Source organism: Dermacentor variabilis, chromosome 6 (genome assembly GCF_050947875.1).
Source record: "Dermacentor variabilis isolate Ectoservices chromosome 6, ASM5094787v1, whole genome shotgun sequence".
In the NCBI taxonomy this organism is placed as follows: domain Eukaryota; kingdom Metazoa; phylum Arthropoda; class Arachnida; order Ixodida; family Ixodidae; genus Dermacentor; species Dermacentor variabilis.
The window spans coordinates 198,513,370-198,540,130 of NC_134573.1; the positions used below are offsets into that span (position 1 = coordinate 198,513,370).

Here is a 26,761-nt window from a genome sequence, read left to right on the forward strand (position 1 = left end):
CCCAAACATTATTATTAAAAGGCCAGAAAACTCGGGAAAGAATTTTTTTGCAGCACCTAGGTAAACGCAGTGCCTGTTAAACCATGACTAAATCGCCCGTATGGAAAGAGAGAGCAGGATGTTGCTGAGAAGCTGCACTGAATTGTGCTTGACGGTACAGTATTGCTAGCAGAGCTAGGCGGCGAGCCGGCGCAGGATCTTGCTAGAGTCCACTTTTGCAGGGCGTTCTTGCACAGACATGTCAAAGCCAAGGAGGTGTTCTTGCGGTAATCTAGGTGTCCTCCCGTAGAGCAGCTGAAACGGCGTGACGCGAGTGACTTCCTGTTGACACGTGTTTGGAGTGAAAACCGCAACAGCGATGTCATCCCAATCGTCATGTGTGGGACAGACGTAGGAAGAAATTGTCTTTTATGGTGCAATTGGGTAACTCGACCTGTCCATTTGTTTATGGATGCTGAGAGGACACTGCAACGTCTCGTATTCCACATTTGGAAAAGGAAGTATTGAAGGCACGCGACATAAATGCTGTGCCGTGGTCTTAAATTGGCATCTTTGCCAGTTATGCCGGAATATTGTCATGACGTCAAAGAGATGGATGGGCACTTTGCTGAGCTAAACTGCAGTAGGCAAAAGACTTTCTATGACTACCTCTGTTGCTGTTGTCTGAACTACTCTGTTTGATTTCAATGCACTGTGATGTTGATTCAATCATCTATTGGCTTATTCGACTGGTAGATGTAGCCGTTGCTCGTTGAGAAATTTGGAATCTTGGGTTCCTGTAATGATTGGCGACACGTACAGCATACGCTAAGTGCAGTAACGTCTCTGTCAGGGAAATGTTCCTTCAGAAGTTCATAGCTCTGTTGTGGGGCCTTAGCCAAGTCGTTAGTAAACCATAGGCGATCACATACAGAGCATGTAGCACCAAACGTGTCCTGAACGAAATGCTTGTTAAAGTAGTTGGTCGCTACAGCAAACTGCAGTCTCGGAGACAGCACAGTTGTGTGACGGGGCATTTTGGAATGGGTGCCTCCCTTTCCAATGTACTTGGTTGTGCTTCTGATGCCAACCATTGTTGTCACTTGCGTTCTGCCTTTTTAACCTTTGTCCCAGGAGACCGGCTGAGTCGCTTCAGTTGCATCCGTTCATTGGCTTTCAACCTTCTCGTGTTGGGAGACTCTGGGAAACGCTGTTCCTTTCCACTCGAATGTTGTCGCTGAGCCTGCAGTACCTGGCACTTTCGTTTGGCAGCGTGTGCACGCTTGGGTTGCTAGAGAAACGGGAGCGCGCTTCGGAGACATCCGACTGACTCGGCTAGCGAGGAGTCTGCCAACGCAGTTTTGGAGCGCAAGGGTGCTGCCATCTACTGGGCACATGCGCAGTACGCGCGCCACTCTGATTATGTCACGAGCGCCTCCTAGCGGAGTGTGAAATGTTCTGCAAACAGATGCCTCCGTGGCCGCGAGCATGAGCCATTAAAGGCTTTTGCCTTAAAACAGGATGCAGCACCAGGATGCGAGAAACAGACACTAGCTCTGTATTCAGAGACACAAGAGCCGACGCACCAACTTCGTCTTTCAAAAAGAGTGTGGTTGCTGCTCGTTTCCCTCAATTTTTCTTCTATTTTCTTGCTAGCCTTTAGTCGTCACGTTAGCCTCTCTTTCTAGAAAGCGTCGTCCCGATGCTTTATCGTCACGGCAGCAAGACTGCGACATGCTTGCGGTGCAGTGAATTCACTCGGACAAATAGGGCTTCATCCGGATCGCATGCACAACCTCCGATAGATGTCAACGCCTTGAGCAATGCGTACTATCGGGAGAAACCTCATAGTTGACATCAGTGAACCGCTGAAGAGCTTTATATGGCCCGAAGTAGTGCCTTAATAGTTTCTCCGAAAGTCCGCGACGGCGAATGGGAGTCCAAACCCAACCTCTCCCTCCGGGCCCGTAGGAGACTGGTCGGTGACGAAGATTATAGTGTCTCGACTCGTAATCCTGCTGCCTATGAATATGTATGCAAGCAAGTTGTCAGGCTTCTTCAGCATCCATTTCGATGCCATCGCATTCATGTGGCAGCATTGCATCTAGCATAGTTGTGTGACTTCACGACCGTGCAGGAGACAGAACAGTGTCATTTGTATTGTCTCTTGCTGAGCCGTGTTGTATGTGAAGGTGACGTACGGCAAGATTTCATCCCAGTTCTTGTGCTCCACATCTACGTACATGGAGAGCACATCCACGAGCACCTTATTCAGGCATTCTGCCAGTATGTTCATTTGCAGATGGTACACCGTTGTTCGTCGGTGAGCTGTTCCACGAAGTCTTAATACTCTGTCCAATAGCTCGGCTGCAAATGTAGTTCCTCTGTCATTTAATATTACTGCTGAAGCACCATTCCTCTGTACAACATTCTCTAAAAAATCGGGCTGCTTCACTTGCCATGCTCTGCTCCAGAGCCTTGGTTTCAGCGTAGCGAGTGAGGTAGTCTGTGGCTACAATAATCTATCTGTGAGCTGCAGCGGAAGTTGGGAATGGGCCTAGAAGATCCATTCCTACTTGTGCAAATGGAGTTTCAGGTCCTTCAACAGGATGGAGGAAGCCTGCTGGTTTGATCGCTCGCACTTTTCGCCGCTAGCATTCAAGGCATGTCCGGACATATTGTTGAACAGTAGCCGTGAGTCTCGGCCAATAGTATTTTTACCTCACTCTGCACAGTGTTCGTGTGTAGCCCAAATAACCGGATGTTGCATCATCATGGCATGCCTATATTACTCCTAAAAGGTCTTGGGACAATGAGTAAGTAGGTGTGTCCATTCGGAGAGAAGTTCACCTTATACAGGACGTCGTTACACGAGCAAAATGATGGTAGTCCTCTTGCAAAAAGCCTTGGGACAACCGAAGTCTGACCCTCCAAGAAACGTAATAATGGATTGCAATTCCGGTCGTTGAATTGCTTCTGTGCAATTGACAACTCCGACAAATGCTGCATCGTCAGGTTCAAATGGGGCGCAAGAAAGGCAATTGGCATCCCTATGCCGCTTTCCTGATTTATAGACAATAACCATGCCGAATTCCTGAAACTTAAGGCTCCAGCGCGCCAATCGTCCTGATGGATCTTTTAACTTCATCAGCTCTCTCGTTTACTTCTATGTGCCCGTACCAGCTCCTTAAATCCATTGACGAGAAATAATGTGTATGTCACAGTCTGTTGAGGGAATCGTCTATACGAGGTAGCAGGTAAACGTCTTGGTGATCTGATTCAGCTTGCAGTAATCAATGCAGAAATGCAAGCTGCCATCCTTTTATTTTTTACTAACACCACTGGCAATGCCCAAGGACTCTTCGACAGCTGAATAACATCATCTTCAAGCATTCTTTTTACCTGACTTTCTATGGCTTCGCATTCCCGTGCGGCTACATGATACAGGTTCTGCGTTATGGGCCTGGCGGTATCATCAGTGATAATTCGATGTTTGGTCAATGGCATTTGACCAACTCTCGATGTCGACGAGAAGCAGTCCTGAAATTGATGTACAAGCTCCAGGAGGCCTTGTTTCTGCACAGGCAGCAAGCTTGGGCCAACATTGGTGGATAGATTTCAAGGCACAGGAGGGAGGCTGGTGGAATCGCCTTGCTCTACAGTGAAGCAGTCTGTGACCTGAGTGAACTCTCTGACATACGCGACTGTCATACCTCTTGTAAGATGCCGGTGCTTCTGGCTAAAGTTGTTATGAGAACTGTGCGTCCACAGTTAATGTTGACAACGCCTCTTGCAATGGATATGCCATGGCTGAATAGCAATGCCAGAATTTGTTCGACAACAGCGTAGGAGTTGCTCAGTACGTCACACGTCACCAACAGAAGGGTGCATGAGCGCGGTGGGATGGTCACATCATCGGCGATGCGTAAAGGTCTACGTCGCTTCTCTGTACAGAATACAACCGAAGCTAGACCCATGCTAAACGTTACCGACCTGTCTGGAATGTTTACGATGCCGTATTCATGCAGAAACTCCATTCCCAAGGTCAGGTCTTTGCAGCACTCCAGCAAAACAACAAAAGTAGCAACAAAGGTCGAGGCACTGATATTAATTCTAGCAGTAACTTTGCCTGCGGGCGTCATCAACTGGCCTTTTGCAGTTCTTATGTGGGGACCCATTCAGGAAGCCTTGACCTTTAAGGCAGTCAGTGAGTTTTTGGCTTATCATAGAGAAGTCCACGCCAGTATCTACCAACGCTGTCACTTGGCGTCTGCCTATGTAAACGGCGAGGACGCTGCTAACGATTTCTACTGAGGTCGGTGATGTATCGTCCAGTCATACTGATAGCATTGGGGGCGTGGTAGCACTTCGACGGGCTGCAACCTTCCCCCTAGAGGTTGCTGCATTTAGTTTCCCTGACGAGGACTAGGGGGCCTGGCCCGGACTACATCAGCATAATTGCAACGGAGCAATGAAGTACTCGGTGCAGGTGACGGAGAGCGGGGTCAACAATATGGTGGATACGCTGGTGTTGCGTCAGTTGTCACAACGAGCGCGAGGGAAGGTGGTTGCCAAAATCTGGTATCCAAGGCCACGATACGGGCAAAAAGGGTAAATATGGCTAGCTTCCCCGCAATGGAAGCAAAGTGGACGTTGGTCGACGCAGCGTAACAAGTCCGTCTTGCGAACAAGTGGTCAACTGATGGGCGGCCTTTGCAAACAAGTTGGAGTGGTTGGCAGAGAGTAGTAGGATGGCGTTTCCATGGGCACATTAAGCTGCGGGGTCAGCAACGATGGCAGGTGGAATGGAGGGGTCAACGACTCGTAGTAAGGACGAGGCACGGATGACGAGCTATGCGGCGCTGGGGTTGGATGATGGACGGCCAACGCATAGTACATATGCGTTGGCCGTCCACTGGTCTGGTAGCAATTTGGGCAAAGAAAACGCTTGCCTGATTTCTTGCTGTACAACCTCTGCGACAGAAGCCACCACAGCTTCTTGCAGAGTCACCACAAGGTTGCAAAGCTCCTCCCAAATGACCTTGCGGATGAGCTCACGCAGGAAACACTCACTGCCGACAGTCAGTGCAGAGGTGCTGATCGAGGCGTTGCTCAGTCAGTCGCACTGGTGGCACCGTTGTTGAAGTGCTCGCTTGATCATAGTAGCCTCCTTGATGCCTCGCATCAAATGTCAAATTTTCTTTGTTTCAGTCACCGCGGGGTCAGCTCGGCAAAAGAGGAGGGTCATGTCCTCCGCAAACATGGCAACGCTCTCATTCGGTTTTTGTATCCATGATTTGATGAGTTGCTGAGCCGATTCGCGACGATCGTTGTTAACGAAGGTATCCGAAAGTTGCTGCCGAAATTAATTCCAGGAAGACAGTGCATTCGCGGTTCCCGTACCATGCACAAGCGCTTTCTGCCAGGGCGCAGTATGCATGCGAGAGTTTCTGTTCCGAGGTCCCATGATTCGCCTTGGTGACTTTATCATATTGTTCAAGGCAATCCTCAGCACCCTAAAAAACATCACTGTGGAAGGTCTCTGGAATCCAAGGGTGCTCAACAGTCACCTGTGAAGTGCCTGCCATTGCAATTTCTTCAGACAGACTCCTTGGCTGGGGGAGTTCCAAGGGCATTACCTCAGGGCTAAGACCTCGCTGTCGGCGACTGTAGTGGTGGACAGGAGTATCCATAGCCAGAACTGATTGTGGGTTCGGACTGGAAGGGCCGTTCCGCAGAGGAGTCCCGAGCATTAGGTGTTGAAGTCCAGCACCTCCATCAGTGTTGTGACATCAAAAAAACAGGACAAAAACCAGCTCTGTATTCAAAGACCACAAGAGCCGATGCGTCAACTTCGTCTTCTTTCAAAGGGAGCATAGTCACTGCTCGTGTCCCTCAATTTTCTTCTGTTCTCTTGCTAGCCTTTAGTCATGACAATATGAGGCACTCATTAATAGATGTCTTGACATGAGCAGCTGCAGGATCAGGGATGGCTCAAACTTCTACCTACTTAGTCAGGTAGTCCGTGGCCACAATGAGAAATTAGTTGCCATGCTTGCTGCAAGGAACCGGGCCCATGTGATCAATGCCCACGATACTGAATGGTTCATTAGGAAGGGCAATTGGTTGTAAGGGCATAGGTTGTGGGTTTCAACGACCATACGAGCTTGACAAGTGGTGCAGGATGTCACATACAGGTAGACATCGGCGTGCATGCCAGTCTTCTGCTGGCCCAGGTGGCCAGCAGAGGGGGCATCATGATACATGAAAAGTATGGATAGTCACATGGCTACAGGCACCTGTATGTCGATAAAGGATGCCATCTCGGACTGTATAAGGTGACAAAAGTCTCGAGGCGGCGCTTAGGTGTACTGGTATCACCAGCGAGGTGCCAGACGATGTAGCAGATTTCAGTACCCTTTGATTATGCAGCTCGGAGATTGAGTACTGCAAATTAAATTTGTCCCCCATGGATGTTCTAATGGATGCAGCTTATAGAACAGCAATATCTGTTTCTAGTGCAGAATTAGATTTGTAAACTTCATGCTTTTTCAAGCTTTCCCATTTTTAGTAATCTTAGTAGCAAATTACATCCTATATTGAAATTCCGCTTCCAACAGTCACTAGACTTCCCTTTCAAATGCAATGAATCCTATTAAAATTGGTTTAGGGGTTACCTCAGAAAAGCATTCCCGAATTTTACATGTATATCAATAGACGGCATCAAAGTTGGGCCCCATACTAAAACTTCCTCTTAGGGTAGAACGAGAATTTCCATTACAGTATAGCTCACAGCAATATTGTGCCTCTTTATTTTAATTATACAGCACAAGTATAGTTTGCCCACTTCTCAGAATGAGCATCAGAAGTCCATGCTTTTTGTTTCTCATCATACATTCTTGTACCTTAAGAGTATTACATGGAAAGGGTATACCTTCCAGCTTTTACAATTTTATTGTGAAATGCCAGATTTTCTGCACTTGTTTACAATTGTCATAACACCAATAACATTCAACTTTTATCTGTGTCCTTGATTTCAAAAGTACAGCGGTATAGTCACTGACTGGTTTTCCAGAGCTGCCTGATTATTCAGTACTCCCCACAGCATTGCCACTCCCTCAATAGAACCAATATATAAGACCAACAGAAGTTTCAGCCACTGGTAACATAAAATATATGCTTGTCTGTGGCACAGGTGTGTTCACAGCGTTCCTACAGATGGAAGTCTGGAAATGAGTTTTTGATACTCTGCATCTTGAGTAACAAAACAAATTTTTCAAGAAAATTTTACTTTTTGCACAAACTACAATTTTTGGCAGGTCTGTATGAGATTGACAAAGGTTGATGTTCTGGTACGGGAACACTTGAAAAGTCAAGGACAAAGAGGAAGGATACAACATGAGCGCTAACTTTCTCAACAAATGGTTCATTCGAAACCAAGGCACATATGGCATTGCAAATGCCATGCACAGAAATATTAGCTGTTTGTTTTTCATTCACATACATATAGTGTCGAGAAAGACACTATCACAGTGCACACTAATTTACAATCAAAAATAATTCTTTTCCTGACAGAGAGGGATGGGTGCTTACACAGTCAGTGCCCAAATTTCTATTTGCTGTTGCTTCAATTATTAATCTTTTAAGTCCGTCTTTGCGTATCGACATATATGCCTCACCTTCAAATAAACCATTTGTAGAAAGTTATCGGTCGTGCTGTGTCCTCCCATTTTATCTCCATCTTGTTACTAAGTACGTAAAAGGCTGCCTGGCACTCATAATTGGGGACCACCCTGTCATGCAATTTAGTAATGTCATCAAATTTCTGAAATCTGCACAAATGCTACACGAGCTTCAAGTTCATTTTACTTTAACACTCCATAATGAATGACTTCAACAATAATTTTAATCTCTATGAACTTGCTTTTAACCGACACCTTTCGCTTGGTGCAAAATAGCCTTAGTTGCTTTTGCGCCGGAAAATCAGACATAAGTCTGTAAAAGTTGTAGCTGTTCAAACTTGGCGTACTGCTATTCTTTTTCTCTTATGTCCCACATGTTGCCAGGTATTATATGCGGAAAGAAGCACGAATTGTCAACGTCTTGTCTCACATACATGCATGGTGAACTTTATTAAAACAGTAAGAAGCCCAAACTAGTCTTTCCAAAAATATGCTCTACAATGCAGGTATGGCACAAGACATGCACGAACCAACGCCACCTAAATGCCACCGTATCTGGGGCTCAACAGACTTGCCACCGCCTTAATGTAAACACTGCAGTCAACAAAATTAGAGTATGCCTCGGCCATCTGGGATCCCCCTCAAATATCACTAACCCTCTCCCTCGAAGCCATTCAGAACCGCGCGTGCCGCTATATTCTATCTAATTACTCTCGTCATGCTAGCGTAACACTCATGAAGCAAACCCTTAACATACCGGAACTTTCAGTACGTCGTGCATACAGTCGCCTCTGCTTTTTCCACAAGATTTACCACAACCCGGTATTAAAAGCAAAACTTCTTACTCGTCCTTCCTACTTTTCATCCCGCAGCGATCACCTTCATAAAGTTTTGGTGCCATCTTGTCGCACGAACGCATACTATTATCCTTTTTTACCTCGCACCTGCAATGACTGGAACCACCTCCCCGCATCGGTCGCTACTATTATAGACTCATCGGGGTTCAAGACTGCTGTTTTCCATGCCACCTAACAAATGTTTTATTCACTCATCTGCATTTTTTTTCTATGTATATGTACCACTCCTTTCTGTAGCGCCTACGGGCCTTGAAAGTATTTAAAATAAATAAATAAATAAATAAATAAACACTCCAACACAGAACACATGCTCTGGCACTGCTATCCCGCGCCACCACCACTCCTCCTGAGAAACCCAACTCTTATTGATTCTAACGCCGGGTGGCCTATAAGATACAAGATCAGCGGTTCCTTGCTGCGTTCATCGAATCGGCACTGGCGCATGCAACAAGCAATACCCTGGACAGAGGGTCTATAATACACCCCTAAAACTCAATAAAGTTCTCTCTCTCTCTTCAACGGCAACAAAACCTGGGAGATGGAGTACCTGAACGGGGCCGTCTTCGTCCTTGTCCTTCGACTTGCTCTCCAGCAGCGCCCGCTGCCGAGCTGTCATTAGCGTAGGGTCCTTCATCTTGCGGAGCTCGTCGTCTACCTCTTCGAGGCGACCAGACTCCAAGGCCTCGAGCCAGGCCTCTTCTTCGTCCTCGCTGTGACTACTCGGCTCGTCCGCCCTAGTCACGTTCTTCTCCAGCGCCTGCTGGCCGCCGATCTTAATTTTGAGCTTCAATGCAGGCTTGCTGCCGTCTCCACTCTGCGGGCTCGCGGGCGGCGATGGAGCTTCTTCCTCTTGATCCGTGCCGCCGCGCTTGCGCTTGTGCTTCTTGTGCTTGTGCTTCTTGTGCCGCTTGTGCGGTGGAAGCAGACCAAGCACGTCGACGTCTTCATCCTTGGCTTCTCTCTTCTTCGGCATCATTGCGGGCCTTTGTTGGAGCTGCTGAACTCGAAGCAGACGTTAGCGGTTGAGAGCGCTCATAGCCAATGAATTAGATACCTTTAGCATTTGTAGCGTTCCTTCTGTGGCTGTACTCAAACAATGCCCAAATAATATCCCTGCAGCTAACCACAGGTTACTGCATTCCTGGTTGGGCTCACGTGATACTAAACGTGACAGTCACAGTGGTTACGACCACATTACGGCATGCAAAGCAATTGGCAAATCCTGACAGGCGGTTTCGATGATGCACACTTGGGGTCCTAGGTAAAGTGCCTCGATGTGCCCGTCGTCGTTTGGTGCCCAAAGCCACGCCCCGGCGAACCGCAGAACACCTACAGCTCGTACCTCTACGTGCGCCTGTTCGACTTTGCCTGCCTTGCGCGCTCTGGGCAAGAAAAAACGAGTCTCCAAGGCTAACTTCAGATGCTCTAGGCTCTTGCGGACTGCATGCACTTAAAGCCCGTCCATACGGCGGTGACGCGCGGATGGAAGGGTTATACATGCACCGAAGAGCCGAAAACCCCTATCGAAAAAGGGCATGGCCACCTTGTCAAAGAATGAAGAACCACCATAGAACAACTGTCACAGAATCCCTACACAACGCTTTCCCTACACAAACCACGGAACACCATGAACCACCTCGGCGCGCTCACCCCAATAACAAAAATATGATAATTTGGCTTGGCTTCCTTTGGATTTTTCAAAGACGGCGGATGGATGGGCGTGCGTCTATTTGTCGTACAAAAATCCCTCACGTGGCCTGATCCTAGGTGCCTAGGGACAGCATCGTTTAGGGATTTTTGAGAAGCCGCGATGCTGGCGCCGAGCGACGCCGTAGTGGCGTATGGTGGCGTGTTCGTTCTCGGCGTGATCGTTCTCTGGACCGCGCGTTGTTCAATGTTGCTCATGTGATTGTGTGTTGGTTGTAGGGTCTGTGTCACTTGGCGGAAAGCGGCGAGTAGTGGCGGTGCGGCAGTGCGGCTTTGGCCTCGGTGAGCTCTGGCAGTACAGAATCTGCGTTGTGCGACCCGTGCTTTCTTGAGAACCCCGCGCTGGTGACAGTTGAAATATCGAAGTGGCCTAGCACCTTGGCAGCGAAGTTTTGCGAACCGCGATGTGGCGTTGCCGTGTCTGACTTTGCTTAACGGACATCGAGGGATGTGCTGCTCGCTGCAAGTCATGTAAATGCAACTGCGTCGACCGCCCACTGTTCAGCGCTGAATGTGTGTTTGGTGTGCTGTGCTTGAAACGAGAGAGAGAGAGAGAGAGAGAGAGAGAGAGAAGGAGATTCTTGAATATGGGAAGGAAAGGTTGGGGTAAGTGGTGCAGCCGTGCAGCGGGGGCGGCGGAGGAGCAGAGTGGCTTAGGGGCTCCGTTTGCGCGTTCACAGACATGTGCTCCCGTCTTGGTCTCATTAGCCGCTGTCGCGGGATTGTGTGCTAGCTCCTTGCCTAGTATGAAGTTTATGACGCTAACACACAGCATGTTCTCGTTTTTTCGCTCTAAATGTCATTTGCATGACGGCCGTGTGAAAAGCGAGACATATGTCTGTGTTCTTTGCGTTCGTGTGTTGTAAATTACGTTCTATTGTGGAAGTTTTGGGAGTCTTATTACGCAAGGAGTGCGAACGTAAACATGAACAATGTGTCTGAAATTTTGAATTACCCATAATACCCTTTACGACTGATAAGCGGGCTACACGGCCTGTGTGAATCAGCTGCCGTATGTTGCGACGCTCTTCCGTGTGGTAGACTGATGCATGGTGCGCGTTTATTTCTATACTGTTGTAAAAACCATTTGTTTATTCACTCAATGCAAATGTACGGCTTCTTCGCCGCAGTACATTTTAGTTACGCGGTGAAGCATACTAAAAGTGGGAGGGGGCCGCTATCAGCCAGCATAGTATGTCCACTTAGGCGACCTGAGAGGCGGCGGGTGCGCGAGTGTATAATTGAAGAACTCTTATTATGTCCAGTGACAGTGGCCCCTTTTCACTTATAGTATGCTTCACCGCAGTACATTGCTTAGGCTTCACCGCGAAATATTAGTGTATTGCGAGAAAGATAATCGTAAAAAGCCTGATTATGCAACGTTTCTTTTGTAGCTTGCTACACCGCAATACAGGGGTGTAAATAAGCATCGTGCAGTAAAGCATATTAAGAGTGGAAAGGGCACATAGGTTTGCACTGTGCTCATTATTTTCAATTGTGACATAATTTGCAAGTGCATCTGTGCTCGTGGTAAGCTTCGCTGACAATCCTTTGTACATTACAAATTCATATTGCAGGGAAGCTTACTAAAGTACATTCGCCATTTTGTAACATTATTCACCTTCAATGCAGGAGCATAATGCGGATTCATGCCCATGATTTTGGCTCGACTGCGCATGCTCTTTGAGAATTGATTAGTTCATAGTGCACTGGTACTTTACTGTAATCTGGAGGGCTCAAGTTGATATGGAAGCATCAATTTTTATTAAGGGGACAAGATTGCCGAGATGGTTGCAGCACAGCTCTTTTTTTTTTTTTTCCTTCCAGGCACCTTTTCTACTTGAAGCTTCTATTGCAGTGTTTCGAGCCTCTTTGAACCAGCACATAGTGTATGTAAAAATTAGACACTGATTGGGGACATCACCTAAGTTCATGCCTATATATAGTAAAAAGATGTAGCACGACCAGACAAAATAAAAGAAGGGAGTGGGCTGCAGCAATACTAAGTGTTAAATGGTGCTTTGTCCTTTTCCTTGAGTTTTCTGTTTTTATGGATCCTTTGCAGTAACCATGCGAGTGCCGAACATGAGCTTGGTGGTTTCAAGTCTCATGGTTGTTACTAACAGAACAGTGTGATAAACAAACAAGGGCTTGGAGGCATCCGTTCACCCTGCTTGCCTCATGGTGCTGCTTCATAAGCACCGTGAGCATCCAGGCTAACTAGGAAGGGAGGTTTGTTGCAATTCCTTTTGAACTGTATTGCCACCAAACCAACAGTGCTCTCAATGACAGCTTTTGGACAGTAGAATGCTTGCACCCAGCAAAGTCGTAAGGAGGAAGTATTCAGGATGTGCAAAGTGGGCTTTTGAAGCTCGCAGCATTACTGAAGGGGCTTTGCCCATCTGCCCTCTTTATGGATACAAAAAGATGATTTCCTCTTTAAGAGGAATTGTTTCAGAGGTTGTTACATGGCAACAGTGTTGGGTATTTAGTAGGCTTTCTTTGCCCACTGTTAATAATCTGTTCCTTCTCCAGTGACCCTGTGAAATGTCTACTTTTTGGACACAGTGTGCTCTCCATGCATGCATGCATTTTTAGCTTGTAAAGACTTTTATTACCCCTTGCCTCAAGCTGGTCCTTGCTGATGTCACCCAAGAAGCCATTGAGGAGTATGGCAATGTACACTTACAAAACACTGTTGATACCAGTGAAACCAAATTAATGAAGCTGCTGTTCTTTTTTTGTCCACTCTATCCTGGTTAGTTACAATAAGCAATGTCCGAACAGAAGGCATATGTACTTGGTTGTGGACTGCCTGCGCACTGAGACTTGTTAGCATGTTATGACCTTAGCACAGTGCTTATATGTAAAAACCTTCTGATGTGTTGATGACTTCCTTCGCTTTATCATACTTTGCCTGATGGATCCAGCAAGTGCCTTTGCCTGAGCCAGCAAGTGGGTCAACCAGATGTTCAACAGGCTTCCCATTAGTTTTCCCAGAGTCTCGTTTACCTTGGGTGCTGCTCATAGATATCTGTTTTCTTGACCTTGCACTGCACTTCAACCATGGCCACACCTGCTAAACCTATAGCATGCGATCAAAAACGTGCTATACATCATCATCAGCCTGGTTACGCCCACTGCAGGGCAAAGGTCTTTCCCATACTTCTCCAACAACCCCGGTCATGTACTAATTGTGGCCATGTCGTCCCTGCAAACTTCTTAATTTCATCCGCCCACCTAACTTTCTGCCGCCCCCTGCTACACTTTCCTTCCCTTGGAATCCAGTCGGTAACCCTTAATGACCATCGGTTATCTTCCCTCCTCATTACATGTCCTGCCCATGCCCATTTCTTTTTCTTGACTTCAACTAAGATGTCATTAACTCGCGTTTGCTCCCTCACCCAATCTGCCCTTTTCTTATCCCTTAACGTTACACCTATCATTCTTCTTTCCATAGCTCGTTGCGTCGTCCTCAATTTGAGTAGAACCCTTTTCGTAAGCATCCAGGTTTCTGCGCCGTAGGTGAGTACTGGTAAGACACAGTTATCATACACTTTTCTCTTGAGGGATAATGGCAACCTGCTGTTCATGATCTAAGAATGCTGCCAAACGCATCCCAGCCCATCCTTATTCTTCTGATTATTTCTGTCTCATGATCCGGATCCGCCGTCACTACCTGCCCTAAGTAGATGTATTCCCTTACCACTTCCAGTGCCTCGCTACCTATTGTAAATTGCTGTTCTCTTCCAAGACTGTTAAACATTACTTTAGTTTTCTGCAGATTAATTTTTAGACCCACTCTTCTGCTTTGCCTCTCCAGGTCAGTGAGCATGCATTGCAATTAGTCCCGAGTTACTAAGCAAGCCAATATCATCAGCGAATCGCAAGTTACTACGGTATTCTCCATTAACTTTTATCCCCAATTCTTCCTAATCCAGGTCTCTGAATACCTCCTGTAAACACGCTGTGAATAGCATTGGAGAGATCTATCTCCCTGCCGGACGCCTTTCTTTATTGGGATTTTGTTGCTTTCTTTGTGGAGGACTACGGTGGCTGTGGAGCCGCTATAGATATCTTTCAGTATTTTTACATACGGCTCGTCTACACCCTTATTGCGCAATGTCTCCATGACTGCTGAGGTTTCGACAGAATCAATGAAAGCTATATATAAGGGTTGGTTATATTCCACACATTTCTCTATCACCTGATTGATAGTGTGAATATGGTCTATTGTTGAGTAGCCTTTATGAAATCCTGCCTGGTCCTTTGCTTTACAGAAGTCTAAGGTGTTCCTGATTCTATTTGTGATTACCTTTGTAAATAATTTGTAGGCAACTGACAGTAAGCTGATCGGTCTATAATTTTTCAAGTCTTTGGCGTCCCCTTTCTTATGGATTAGGATTATGTTAGCGTTCTTCCAAGATTCCGGTACGCTCGAGGTCATGAGGCATTGCGTATACAGGGTTGCCAGTTTCTCTAGAACAATCCGTCAACCATCCTTCAACAAATCTGCTGTTACCTGATCCTCCCCAGCAGCCTTCCCCCTTTGCATATCTCCCAAGGCTTTCTTTACTTCTTGCGACGTTACCTGTGGGATTTCGAATTCCTCTAGACTATTTTCTATTCCATTATCGTCGTGGGTGCCACTGGTACTGCATAAATCTCTATAGAGCTCAGCCACTTGAACTACCTCACTCATATTAGTAATAATATTGCCGGCTTTGTCTCTTAACGCATACATCTGATTCTTGCCAATTCCTAGTTTCTTCTTCACTGCTTTTAGGCTTTCTCCGCTCCTGAGAGCATGTTCAATTCTATCCATATTATACTTCCTTATGTCAGCTGTCTTACGCTTCTTGATTAACTTTGGAAGTTCTGCCAGTTCTATTCTAGTTGTAGGGTTAGAGGATATCATACATTGGCGTTTCTTGGTCAGATCTTTCGTTTCCTGTGATAGTTTACCGGTATCCTGCCTAACGGAGTTACCACTGACTTCCCTTGCACACTCCTTAAACATGGCCACAAGATTATCGTTCATTGCTTCAACACTAAGGTCCTCTTCCTGAGTTAAAGCCGAATACCTGTTCTGTAGCTTGATCTGGAATTCCTCTATTTTCCCTCTTACCGCTAACTCATTGATCGGCTTCTTATGTACCAGTTTCTTCCGTTCCCTCCTCAGGTCTAGGCTAATTCGAGTTCTTACCATTCTGTGGTCACTGCAGCGCACCTTGCCGAGCACGTCCACATCTTGTATGATGCCAGGGTTAGCGCAGAGTATAAAGTCTTATTTCATTTCTAGTCTCGCCGTTCGGGCTCCTCCACGTCCACTTTCGGCTATCCCGCTTGCGGAAGAAGGTATTCATTATCTGCATATTATTCTGTTCCGCAAACTCTACTAATAACTCTCCCCTGCTATTCCTAGTGCCTATGCCATACTCCCCCACTGCCTTGTCTCCAGCCTGCTTCTTGCCTACCCTGGCATTGAAGTCGCCCATCAGTATAGTGTATTTTGTTTTGACTTTACGCATCGCCGATTCCACGTCTTCATAAAAGCTTTCGACTTCCTGGTCATCATGACTGGATGTAGGGGCGTAGACCTGTACTACCTTCAATTTGTACCTCTTATTAAGTTTCACAACAAGACCTGCCACCCTCTCGTTTATGCTATAGAATTCCTGTATGTTACCAGTTATATTCTTATTAATCAGTTCTCGTCTGTCCGCTAAGCCTCGGTAGCATAGGACGTGCCCGCTTTTGAGCACTGTATATGCTTCTTTTGGCCTCCTAACTTCACTGAGCCCTATTATATCCCATTTACTGCCCTCTAATTCCTCCAATAGCACTGCTAGACTCGCCTCACTAGATAACCTTCTAGCGTTAAACGTTGCCAGGTTCATATTCCAATGGCGGCCTGTGCTCCAAACACGTGACATATGCTACAAGGCCTTGAGGAACACCCTCATTTATTTACGCCCTCATCATACTGTACGGCGCTTCGCATGATAAGTGCAATGATTAACATCTGCTGGTTTTTCAGTGTTATTCCTGTCCAGTCTGCTGAAAGCTATGCCGAGTGTTTCATATGCAATAGACTGCAGCCGGAGAAGTGCATAAAACAAGGGCCGCTATAACCACATATGTCACACAAGATGAAAGAAGGGCACTGAGTGTACAGGCGGTTTACTTCATATCCAACAAGCTTGGTTCTCCCTTTGCTAGTGAGTAAACTCAACTTGCCCCGAATACATGGCATCTGACAAACTATGTGCCAGATGCTGTGTCCCCTGCAAAGCTGAATATGTGTGTGAGATCCTGACACCCTGCAGCGGCTTCTACACTGGGCAAACAGGCTAGTATAAAAACGACTGCCTTTACTAATATGCTAATAACATGAAAACAAGCAGAAATTTGGCTATTCATTAGACCCAACTGCAGGTGCAAGCCACTCTTCCACCAGATGTGTGTTGTTCACAGAAACTGGAGCTATACAAATGCAGATAAAAACAATGATGTTTGAAAGTAGTAGAGTTCAACTATATTCTGCACAAGCAGTGCTACCTGCAGCACTGGTACCTTATAGCCACAATTTATGGCTGCACCACCATGCAAAGGCACTATTCTTGAATTATTAACATCTAATATATTTATGGTGGCCCTATATTGCAATTACATATCATCCACATTGTGTGCAATATGGTTAAATGTCAGTTATGATAGCCATTCCTAATCTGAAATGCAACAAAAGAGCAAATATAGGCAATAAATTGCAATTCAAAGAGACAAAAGACAACCAGTGCACAGGATAAGTGATAGACTTCCTTTTATTGAAAAAGAAATATCACATGTGTCATGCCACCAGCAGTGGGTAGCAATCTTTCAAGCTTGGGCGACAGAGGCAAAACCTAGGAAAATACTACAATCACGCTGTAAAAAGGTCTTGGACACAAAAAACCGACATCATATTGTACAGAATGAAAGGGCAAGACTCCATCTAAGAACAGTCTATGGCACCACATACTTCACATGGTGTAAAAAATGTTGACATGCCCTACCCATAATGAAAAAGCAACAAACACAGAAAACACGCCTTAAAATGCAATGTGCAGAGTCTGAAACCAAGAAAAAACCTGAAAAAGGTTTCGCTGAGTCTTTCAACGCTTAAAATTGTCAAACTGTCTGATCACTTCTTAATGAACCTGCACAGCTGAAAAGGAAAAAAGGAAAGCCGAATAGCAGGGCTGCAGAAAATGTCACCGAATAAATATACTTTGCTTACCAATGATACCTGTGGTTTAGTTGTGGTCTGTGTATAAACTTTTCCTGTTTAGAATGGTTTAGCGGATAGGGAAAAAATGACCATAAGAGCACCAGGTGTATACATAGTCTACGCACAAAAAGCCACTGCTTTCTTACTTTTTTTTCTCTCTACTACTATTCATGAGTGTTTAAGTGCCTTAATAGCACTGCTAACATCCTACTGCAAAACACAAAAGTGGGCAAGTTGCGGCATAAAGAAAATTGCAGTTTCGCTCATAATGTGAAACAATTGTGCAGTAGCTAGTGAAATATGCGCAGGAAGCTTACTTCATGCAGCGTTTGTTGAAGTGAACACTTGCCAATGCAAGTCGGTAATCTACTTAAAAAAGTCAAATAAGTAAGAGTCGTATTTATTTGTGGGAGTTGTGCCTCCCAGTGTTGAAGTGGAAAGACTCGGCTTTTCTTCCTCCTCTGTCATATGCGGCCTTGGCCACTGGTCTACACCAAAACAACCCTTTAGCTTCTTACTGCTGAATTCGTTTTGGTTTTCTCAAATCTATATTTGGGCTACCGATTGCTAGGTCTCGCGCATAATCAAAGAATGAATCAATTCTCAAAGAGCATGTGCAGTCGAGCCAAAATCATGGGCATGAATCCGCATTATGCTCCTGCATTGAAGGTGAATAATGTTACAAAATGGCGAATGTACTTTAGTAAGCTTCCCTGCAATATGAATTTGTAATGTACAAAGGATTGTCAGTGAAGCTTACCACGAGCACAGATGCAATTGCAAATTATGTCACAATTGAAAATAATGAGCACAGTGTAAACCTATGTGCCCTTTCCACTCTTAGTATGCTTTACTACACGATGCTTATTTACACCCCTGTATTGCGGTGTAGCAAGCTACAAAAGAAACGTTGCATAATCAGGCTTTTTACGATTATCTTTCTCGCAATACACTAACATTTCGCGGTGAAGCATACTAAACGTGAAAAGGGGCCACTGTCACTGGAGATAATAAGAGTTCTTCAATTATACACTCGCGCACCCGCCGCCTCTCAGGTCGCCTAAGTGGACATACTATGCTGGCTGATAGCGGCCCCCTCCCACTTTTAGTATGCTTCACCGCGTAACTAAAATGTACTGCGGCGAAGAAGCCGTACATTTGTACTGAGTGAATAAACAAATGGTTTTTACAACAGTACAGAAATAAACGCGCACCATGCATCAGTCTACCACACGGATGAGCGTCGCAACATACGGCAGCTGATTCACACAGGCCGTGTAGCCCGCTTATCAGTCGTAAAGGGTATTATGGGTAATTCAAAATTTCAAACACGTGTTCATGTTTACGTTCGCACTCCTTGCGTAATAAGATTCCCAGAACTTCCACAATAGAACGTAATTTACAACACACAAACGCAAAGAACACAGACATATGTCTCGCTTTCCACTCAGCCGTCATGCAAATGACATTTAGCGCGAAAAAACGAGAACATGCTGTGTGTTAGCCTCATAAACTTCATACTAGGCAAGGAGCTAGCACACAATCCCGCGACAGCGGCTAATGAGACCAAGACGGGAGCACATGTCTGTGAACGCGCAAACGGAGCCCCTAAGCCACTCTGCTCCTCCGCCACCCCCGCTGCACGGCTGCACCACTCGTTTCAAGCACAGCACACCAAACACACATTCAGTGCTGAACAGTGGGCGGTCGACGCAGTTGCATTTACATTAATTGCAGCGAGCAGCACATCCCTCGATGTCCGTTCAGCAAAGTCAGACACGGCGACGCCGCATCGCGGTTCGCAAAACTTCTCTGCCGAGGCGCTAGGCCACTTCGATATTTCAACTGTCACCAGCGCGGGTTTCTCAAGAAAGCACGGGTCACACAACGCAGATTCTGTACTCCCAGAGCTCACCGAGGCCAAAGCCGCACTGCCGCACCGCCACTACTCGCCGCTTTCCGCCAAGTGACACAGACCCTACAACCAACAGACAATCACATGAGCAATATTGAACAACGCGCGGTCCAGAGAACGATCACGCCGAGGACGAACACGCCACCATAGAATAACGCCACTACGGCGTCGCTCGGCGCCAGCATCGCGGCTTCTCAAAAATCCCTAAACGATGCTGTCCGTAGGCAACTAGGATCAGGCCACGTGAGGGATTTTTGTACGACAAATCACGGCCGGACTCTAGCGGCAGCGGCGCGCGTTCTTGCTACGGCCTGAGCATTCGCCCGGCGAGCAAGGGAAAAATTTCTCAGCGCCTCGCGCTGCCGCTCGCCGCGTGAGGGCGCGGCGGCCATCGGCCATACCATGCTGAATACGCCGGTTCAGTCCGATCCCCGAAGCTAAGCAGCATTGGGCTCGGTCAGTACTTGGGAGGGAGACCACCTGGGAACACCGAGTGCTGATGGCACCTTTCTTGGGGTACCAAAGATCCTTGGTTGGGAACGGTCGTGGCTCGCGGACGCTCCTGTGGACGAGGCTTCAGCGACTTCGTTCGTAGCTAAGTACTCTTTTATCTTTATTAGCTAGTGTTTTGAAGTGTTTTCTTTTGCATGGAGTAGGGGCGCAAATTTTGAATTTTTGGTAGGAGTAGGAAACGTACCGGCTTTGTCTAGGTCTGGCGGCTCCCCCGTTAGGCCTAGGGGGTAGTTCTTTCAGCTAGCTCTTCGGATTCTCACATGGAGTAGGGAGTGATAATTCTTTGTTTTTGTTTGGGATAGCGGTCGAGGTCGGGTTTGCGTGAGTGATTTGGCGAACTTGCTCGTTGGGCCTAGGGACGTAGGCCTAGCGATGAAATCGAAAAACGTGAAGGCCGCGGGGCACGGGGAGCAAGTGCAGTGCGACGAGTGCCTGCGCTGGTGCTTCCTCAACGAGACTAAATTCCAGAATTTAGCAGACGCGGTGGGGTCTAGCTTCACGTGCAGGTCGTGCGAGGGCGTCAGGGAAGCCGTCCAAAAACTGGAAGAGAATTGGGCGGCTAAGTTTGAAGAGCTTAAGGCAAACCTGAGCGAGGAGCAGGAGAAGCGGGTAGCACTGCAGGCGAAGGTTGAAAATTTCGTCAAGGTGGAGGCGGCCCAGGCCGCGCAGTTGGTGAGGACTGTGGCCGAGCTTGGGGAGGCGAAAGAAAGGAGCGCCGAACTGCAAAGGCGGCTCGACGCTCTTGAGACTCGGGCAGCGGATAATGTCGGGTCAGGACATCAAAGCGACGGCGAAGTGGGAGGCAGGGAGCCAAAGCAAGCGGTCGCCAGCTCGCCGCCGGTGAATCGGCGTAGCTATAGCGAAGCAGCGCAACACGCCCCGAGTGAGGCGACGCTGCAGCCACAGGACGCCGGGAAGCAGGGAGAGGTAGGAGAGAGTGAAAGGGTGATTATCGCTGGCGACTCAAACATGGCCGGGTGCTCAAAAGCAATTGTGGAGAGGGTGAAAGGCGACAAAAGAGTGGCGGTAGGGACATTTCCAGGACAGACACTGGGTTCTGTCATGGAGCGATCAAAAGAAAAGCTCACGGAAAATGCCCACGTGCGCAACCTTGTCGTAGTAGCAGGTGGGCTAAATGACGTCCTGAACAGGAAAGGGCCAGGACTAGCCCAGCGCTTGGCGAAAGGGGTGGACGACTTGCGCGAGCTATCCCCTCAGGTGCAGATCGTGGTGTGCACGGTGCCGGAGGTGCCTGTGCGTGACAGTCACGTACAAAGACCCGTAATGGCTGCCAATGAGACAATATGGAAAATGAGCCGAGAGAAAGGCTTCGAGGTTGTCGAAGTAAACAGGGAAGTGAGAAGTTGTGGTTGTTTTAAACGAGATGGGATCCACTTCAATTACAGGCTAGCACGAGAAGTGGGCTGGCGACTTGGGGGTCGCGCTGTTGCTTTTTTAGGGGGCCCGCGGGCGCTCAGGAGGTCAGAGTAGGTAGTAATAAAGAAGGTCCCCTAGGGGAACATCAGAAGAGCATCGCCGTCGATAACAGAAAAAGGAGGAAAGCAAGAACAAGAGCTCGCCATGCAATAGGCTACATAAACATGCAGGGCGGTAGAAGAAAGGAAAAGTGGGCAGAGATTGAGGAGCAGTTACATAGAGAACAAATAGGGGTGTATGCGGTTACAGAAACGCACCTTAGAGACTCAGAAGAACCGCCAGTTATTGAGAATTATGTATGGGAAGGGTGCAACAGAACTAAGTCGGAAAGAAAGGGAGGGGGAGTGGGAATGCTCATCCATCAGGGAGCCAAATGTAAAAGAGTAAATTCACAATGTCAAGAGCATCTTTGGTTATCAGGTACAATGAGTGGGAAAGAAACTTGGCTTGGAGTTACGTATTTGTGGACCGGAATAAATTGCACAGAGAAGAATAAAGAGTTAGTGGAATGTATAAGCGCTGATATTAGGGTTTTCGGGAATGGTGCTGAGATAGTCCTATTAGGTGACATGAATGCCCACATACAGGATTTAGATGGCTATACCGACAATAACGGGAAGTCAATGCTAGACCTTTGCGAGCAACATAACCTCGTGATCGTGAATACAGGGCCTAAGTGTGAAGGACAGATCACGTGGGAAGTGGGAAACCGGCAATCGACCATTGATTACTGTCTGATGACAGAAGGAATTCATGATAAGTTGAGAGAAATGGTCATCGATGAGGAAGGGTTTAGCAGCATAGGGAGTGACCATAAACGCATCATTTTGAAAATGGGATATGTAGTTGGGAAAGAGCAACGAAAGCAAAATGGCCAGTCCAAATTTGAACGCTGAACAAATAGCAAATATAGTCACTAGAGTGGAGGAAGAAATTGGCAAGTTGCCAAGTAAGGGGTGGGAATATGGTGAGCTTCTAAGTGTAGTAACGACAGAAATACGGAAAGAGAAACAACATGTTCATTGGAAAGGAAAAAAGAAACCGAAAAGCTGGTGGAACAAGGAGATACGAGAAGCGATCGCCGAACGACAGAAGGCATCTCGAGAGCACAGGCAGGCAAAGAAGGCGCAGTTGCCACAGGATGAAGTAACCAGTAAATGGGAAATATACCGGGAGAAAAAGTCTATGGTTCAAATACTGGTGCAAGCAAAATTAAAAGGTGAAAGTGAAAGTTGGTTGTCAGAAATACGTGAGAAAAAGAAGGCCGCACCTAGAATATTTTGGAATCACATAAAATTATTAGGCAGGAAGTCAACAACAATACAACATATCCTAGACGAAGATGAAAACAGACTGGAAGGAGAAGCAGCAATAAATTACATCCAAAAAGTAACAGCCGAATCTTTCAAAGGCAAGGACGAGGTTGTATTTGAAGAAAAAAAGAGCATGAAAGAGACCCAAGGGGGAAAGGAGCTAGTGCTTACAAATTTAAACTGGAAGAAAGCGGAAGAGAAAATTCCTAAGCGCACAGCCACAAGGCTAGACGAGGTTCCCGTTAGGCTGATAAATGAACTGGGACCAAAAAGTAAGCAAGCTCTCGTGAAATCAGTTGAAAAAACTTTAAAAGATAGACGAATACCAGACAGTTGGCGACAAAGTAGAATGAATTTAATTTATAAAGGTAAGGGGGAGAAAGACAGAATTCACTCGTATAGACCGTTGACCATTACATCGGTAATATACAGGCTAGCAATGCAGGCAATCAAAGCTTCAAGCATGGGCAGAAAATAATGGCATTTTGGGAGAGCTTCAGAATGGCTTTAGAATAGGTAGGCGTTTGGATGATAACTTGTTCTTACTCAGTGTATTGAAATATCAAAAGCAGAAAGCAGACCGTTGTATGTGGCCTTTTTGGACGTTACAGGAGCATACGACAACGTAGACCGCAGCATTTTGTGGGATATTCTGGAAGGGGAAGGCTTAGGTAACGATTGTATACAGCTTTTGAGAGAGATTTACCTAGAAAATACTGTTTGCGTTGAATGGGAAGCGATGAGGAGCGCGGAGAAAGTTCATATCAACAAGGGACTGAGGCAGGGGTGGCCTTTATCCCCGCTGCTGTTTATGATGTACATGGTGAGGATGGAGAGGGCGCTAGAAGGAAGTAATATCGGGTTTAATCTATCATACAAACAGGCAGGTACAGTAATAGAGCAGCAACTCCCAGGTTTATTTTATGCGGACGACATTGTGTTGCTCGCAAACAAGCAAAGTGATTTGCAACGTCTGGCTAATATCTGTGGACAGGAAGCCAACAATTTAGGTTTGAAATTTAGTGTTAGAAAATCAGGTGTTATTGTATACAATGAAAACAGTGAACAGACAGTGGAGATACAGGGCCAAGAAATACCTCGGGTAACAGAATATAAATACCTTGGTATATGGATAAACGAAGGCAACGGATATATGGAAACACAGGAAAAAACCATAACAGTCAAGGGGAAGAGAAATGCAGCCATAATGAAGCACAGAGCGCTATGGGGATACAATAGGTACGAGGTCCTCCGAGGTATGTGGAAAGGGGTAATGGTTCCAGGACTTACTTTTGGAAATGCGGTTGTTTGCTTTAAATCAGGGGTAAAATCAGGACTCGACGGGAACCAAAGGTCAGTGGGTCGCCTCGCATTGGGCGCTCACGGGAAGACTACAAATGAAGCTGTGCAGGGGGATATGGGCTGGACTAGTTTTGAAGTGAGGGAAGCTCGCAGTAAAATTGAGTATGAAGAACGGCTGAGGAATATGGAAGAAAGTAAATGGGCTGGGAGAGTGTTCAGGTATCTGTACAGGCAAAACATTGATTCACAGTGGAGGAAAAGAACTAGGAAGCTTACCAGCAAGTATGCGACCTGTGGGGTGGGCAACACAGCAACAAAGAAGGTCAAGCGGAAAGTCAGAGAGGCTGAATTAATCTCATGGGTGGCGGCAATGGAAAAGAAACCTGCCATGAGTAACTACTTAAGGGGAAAAAACGAAATTAGGAAAGAAACCATTTATGATAACTCAAAGGGAAGCTCATTCCTTTTCGAAGCGAGATCGGGATGCCTTAGAACACGCACCTATAAAGCGAGATATAAGAAGGAAGAAGAAGCATGTGCTTGCTGCGGTAAAGCTAGGGAAACGACGGAGCATATTTTATTAGAATGTGAAGACGTCTATCCAGCGGTCGATTTAGGCACCACTGGCCTCCTTGAAGCCCTTGGGTTCAGCGGGAGCAATGGTAAAGCAAACAGGTCCGCAATAGACATCAGTAAGAGGCGATTGGAGGATTGGTGGAAGAAAAGTAGGGAAACGACAAAAGACGGAGACGTACAAAAGCACAGTTCGCAATAGGGTATCAGAAAATTTGGACGTGGTAGTTCATAGTGGCTTTTTTTTGTTTCTCATTGGTTAACCTAGGTAGGATATTAGGCAGCATAGTAGCAAGAGCTTGGTGGCGCAAGCCACCGCCCCGTTCCAAAGGGGACGCTCATAACATCCATCCATCCATCCTAAAGTCACGACCCCTCTCTTTCCTGCGCGCTGCCCCGTAGCGCCGGTAGCACGTTGAATCACGGCTGGACTACAGGCAGCAGCGTGCTCTTTTTTCTTGAATTTGCGAGTTTTGGGGCACTCCGGCGTCGATAATTTATTCGTCACGGACTTCGTGCACTTTGACCTTTCTCTTGCCAGCCAGCGAATCGTCGGAGAAAAGAAACCTGCGGCTCCGCGGACGTCATGGTGCCCTTGCCTGTATGTGAGTGCTCTTTGTCCTGCATACCGTGAATCGTACATCGCACCATGGTGTACTGTTGTGTTCCATTTTGCAAATCTCGGTTCCGGGAAGAGTCCCGGTGTTTCTTTCCATCAGTTTCCTAGTGATGCAGAACTGTGCGCTAAATGGCTGAAGAACATTTCGAGAAGAAATCTCGTCATCAATGACAAGTCTGCATCGACTGTAGTATGCAGCAAGCACTTTCGTGACAGTGATTATGCTCCCGGATGTCGCATCAAAAAACTCCTCCCAGGGGCTGTTCCGACCGTTTTTGAAGCGTACCCCTCTTATCTGGCACCTTGCTCTAAGAAAGCTCGGAAATATCCCACAGATCGAGACCGTGTTCCCCCTCGGATACCAGTCAAGCGGAAAGCAGACGCAGCAGAATGTGAGCATGATGTTCCCAGCACAGCCAACGATGTCCCTGAAAAGCGCACGATGCTTGATATCAGCACGCAAACGACAAACAACGCCACTCAGCGCGCCAGTCGATACCTTGCAGTGATCGGAAGACTTCGCTCGCAGGTTACGTATCACCGTTCTAGGTATACGAAGGTCCTGCAAGATCTCACAGCCGAAAAGAAAGTGGTCGAGTACTGCCGTAACAGCAAAAGCCATGCTTCGATCAAGAAGATTGTTGCGGATTCGCAGGAAGGAAACAAGAAGGCAGTATTCCTCCTTCATCAGATTGAAAGCTATGGACTGCAACGACCATGCTACCCAGAGGAAATCATTCGAGAGTGCGTCATATGGAGATTTCTATCGCCAAAAGGCTATGACCACGCCCGAACATCCGGTCTTCTAACACTGCCAGCCAAGTGCACGATCCAGAGATACATGGGCCCAACTCCAACGTCATCGGGGATGAGCTCCGCGATGCAAGAGAGGCTGATTCATGAATCTTCGATGCTTAGCAGCAAGCAGCACATGGCTTCGCTAATAATAGACGAGGCTGCTATAAAGTCTAAATGTCTTTATGACAGAAAAGCCGACACAGTATTTGGCTTCAAAGACAGACCGAACGACAATGTGCCATCCTGCTCAAAGGCCACTCTAGCAAACAGAGTCTTGTGCTTTGTGTTCCACGGTATCACTAGCCAGTACAAAATACCGTGCGCTTACTATTTTACAAGGCAGCTGAGTGGGAGGGACTTGCTAGCATGGACGAAAGAGGTCATAGCAGCTGTGGAGTCATGTGGCTTCATTATTGTACGCATTGTTACGGATAATTACTCTGCCAACACGACAATGTTCAAGCACTTGGGTAACGGGTGCCTCTCGACGGTAGTGGAACACCCCCATGATAAGGACCGAATAATCTTCTTAAGTTTCGACCCATGCCACGTACTCAAGAATATCCGAAGCCAATTTCTAGAGCGTGAACTGACGGACGGCGCAGGTGTCATCAGTGGTATGTTGGTGCAAAAACTATATGAGTACCAAAAAGACATGACGGTGAAATTGGCAAGGAATTTAACGAGGAAGCATGTGTATCCGTCAAACCTGGAGAAGATGAACGTGCTGCGAGCTGTGCAGGTATTCTCTCCCCCAGTGATCGCAGCGCTGGAGCACCTTCAAGAAAACTCGCAC

The 26,761-nt window shown here is 46.8% G+C and overlaps 2 protein-coding genes and 1 pseudogene across 5 annotated transcripts in view; 2 read left to right on the forward strand and 1 right to left on the reverse strand.

Moving 5' to 3' along the window:
- LOC142586056 (INO80 complex subunit B) overlaps positions 1 to 10,204 on the reverse strand; it is a 73,531-nt gene extending 63,327 nt beyond the window's left edge. Inside the window, exon 1 of one of the 4 annotated variants that reach the window (XM_075697317.1) lies at positions 9,066 to 10,199. In XM_075697317.1, coding sequence (XP_075553432.1) covers positions 9,066 to 9,494 — 429 coding nt within the window. In that variant the 5' untranslated portion in view covers positions 9,495 to 10,199. Of the gene's footprint in view, positions 1 to 9,065 lie in introns of all 4 variants that reach the window. The other 3 variants (XM_075697315.1, XM_075697318.1, XM_075697316.1) reach the window with 3 other exon arrangements.
- LOC142586053 (ankyrin repeat domain-containing protein 16-like) overlaps positions 1 to 26,761 on the forward strand; it is a 111,595-nt gene that overhangs the window by 64,360 nt on the left and 20,474 nt on the right. The gene's annotated exons all lie outside the window — the stretch shown is intronic.
- Positions 19,798 to 19,915, forward strand: LOC142586411 (5S ribosomal RNA; annotated as a pseudogene).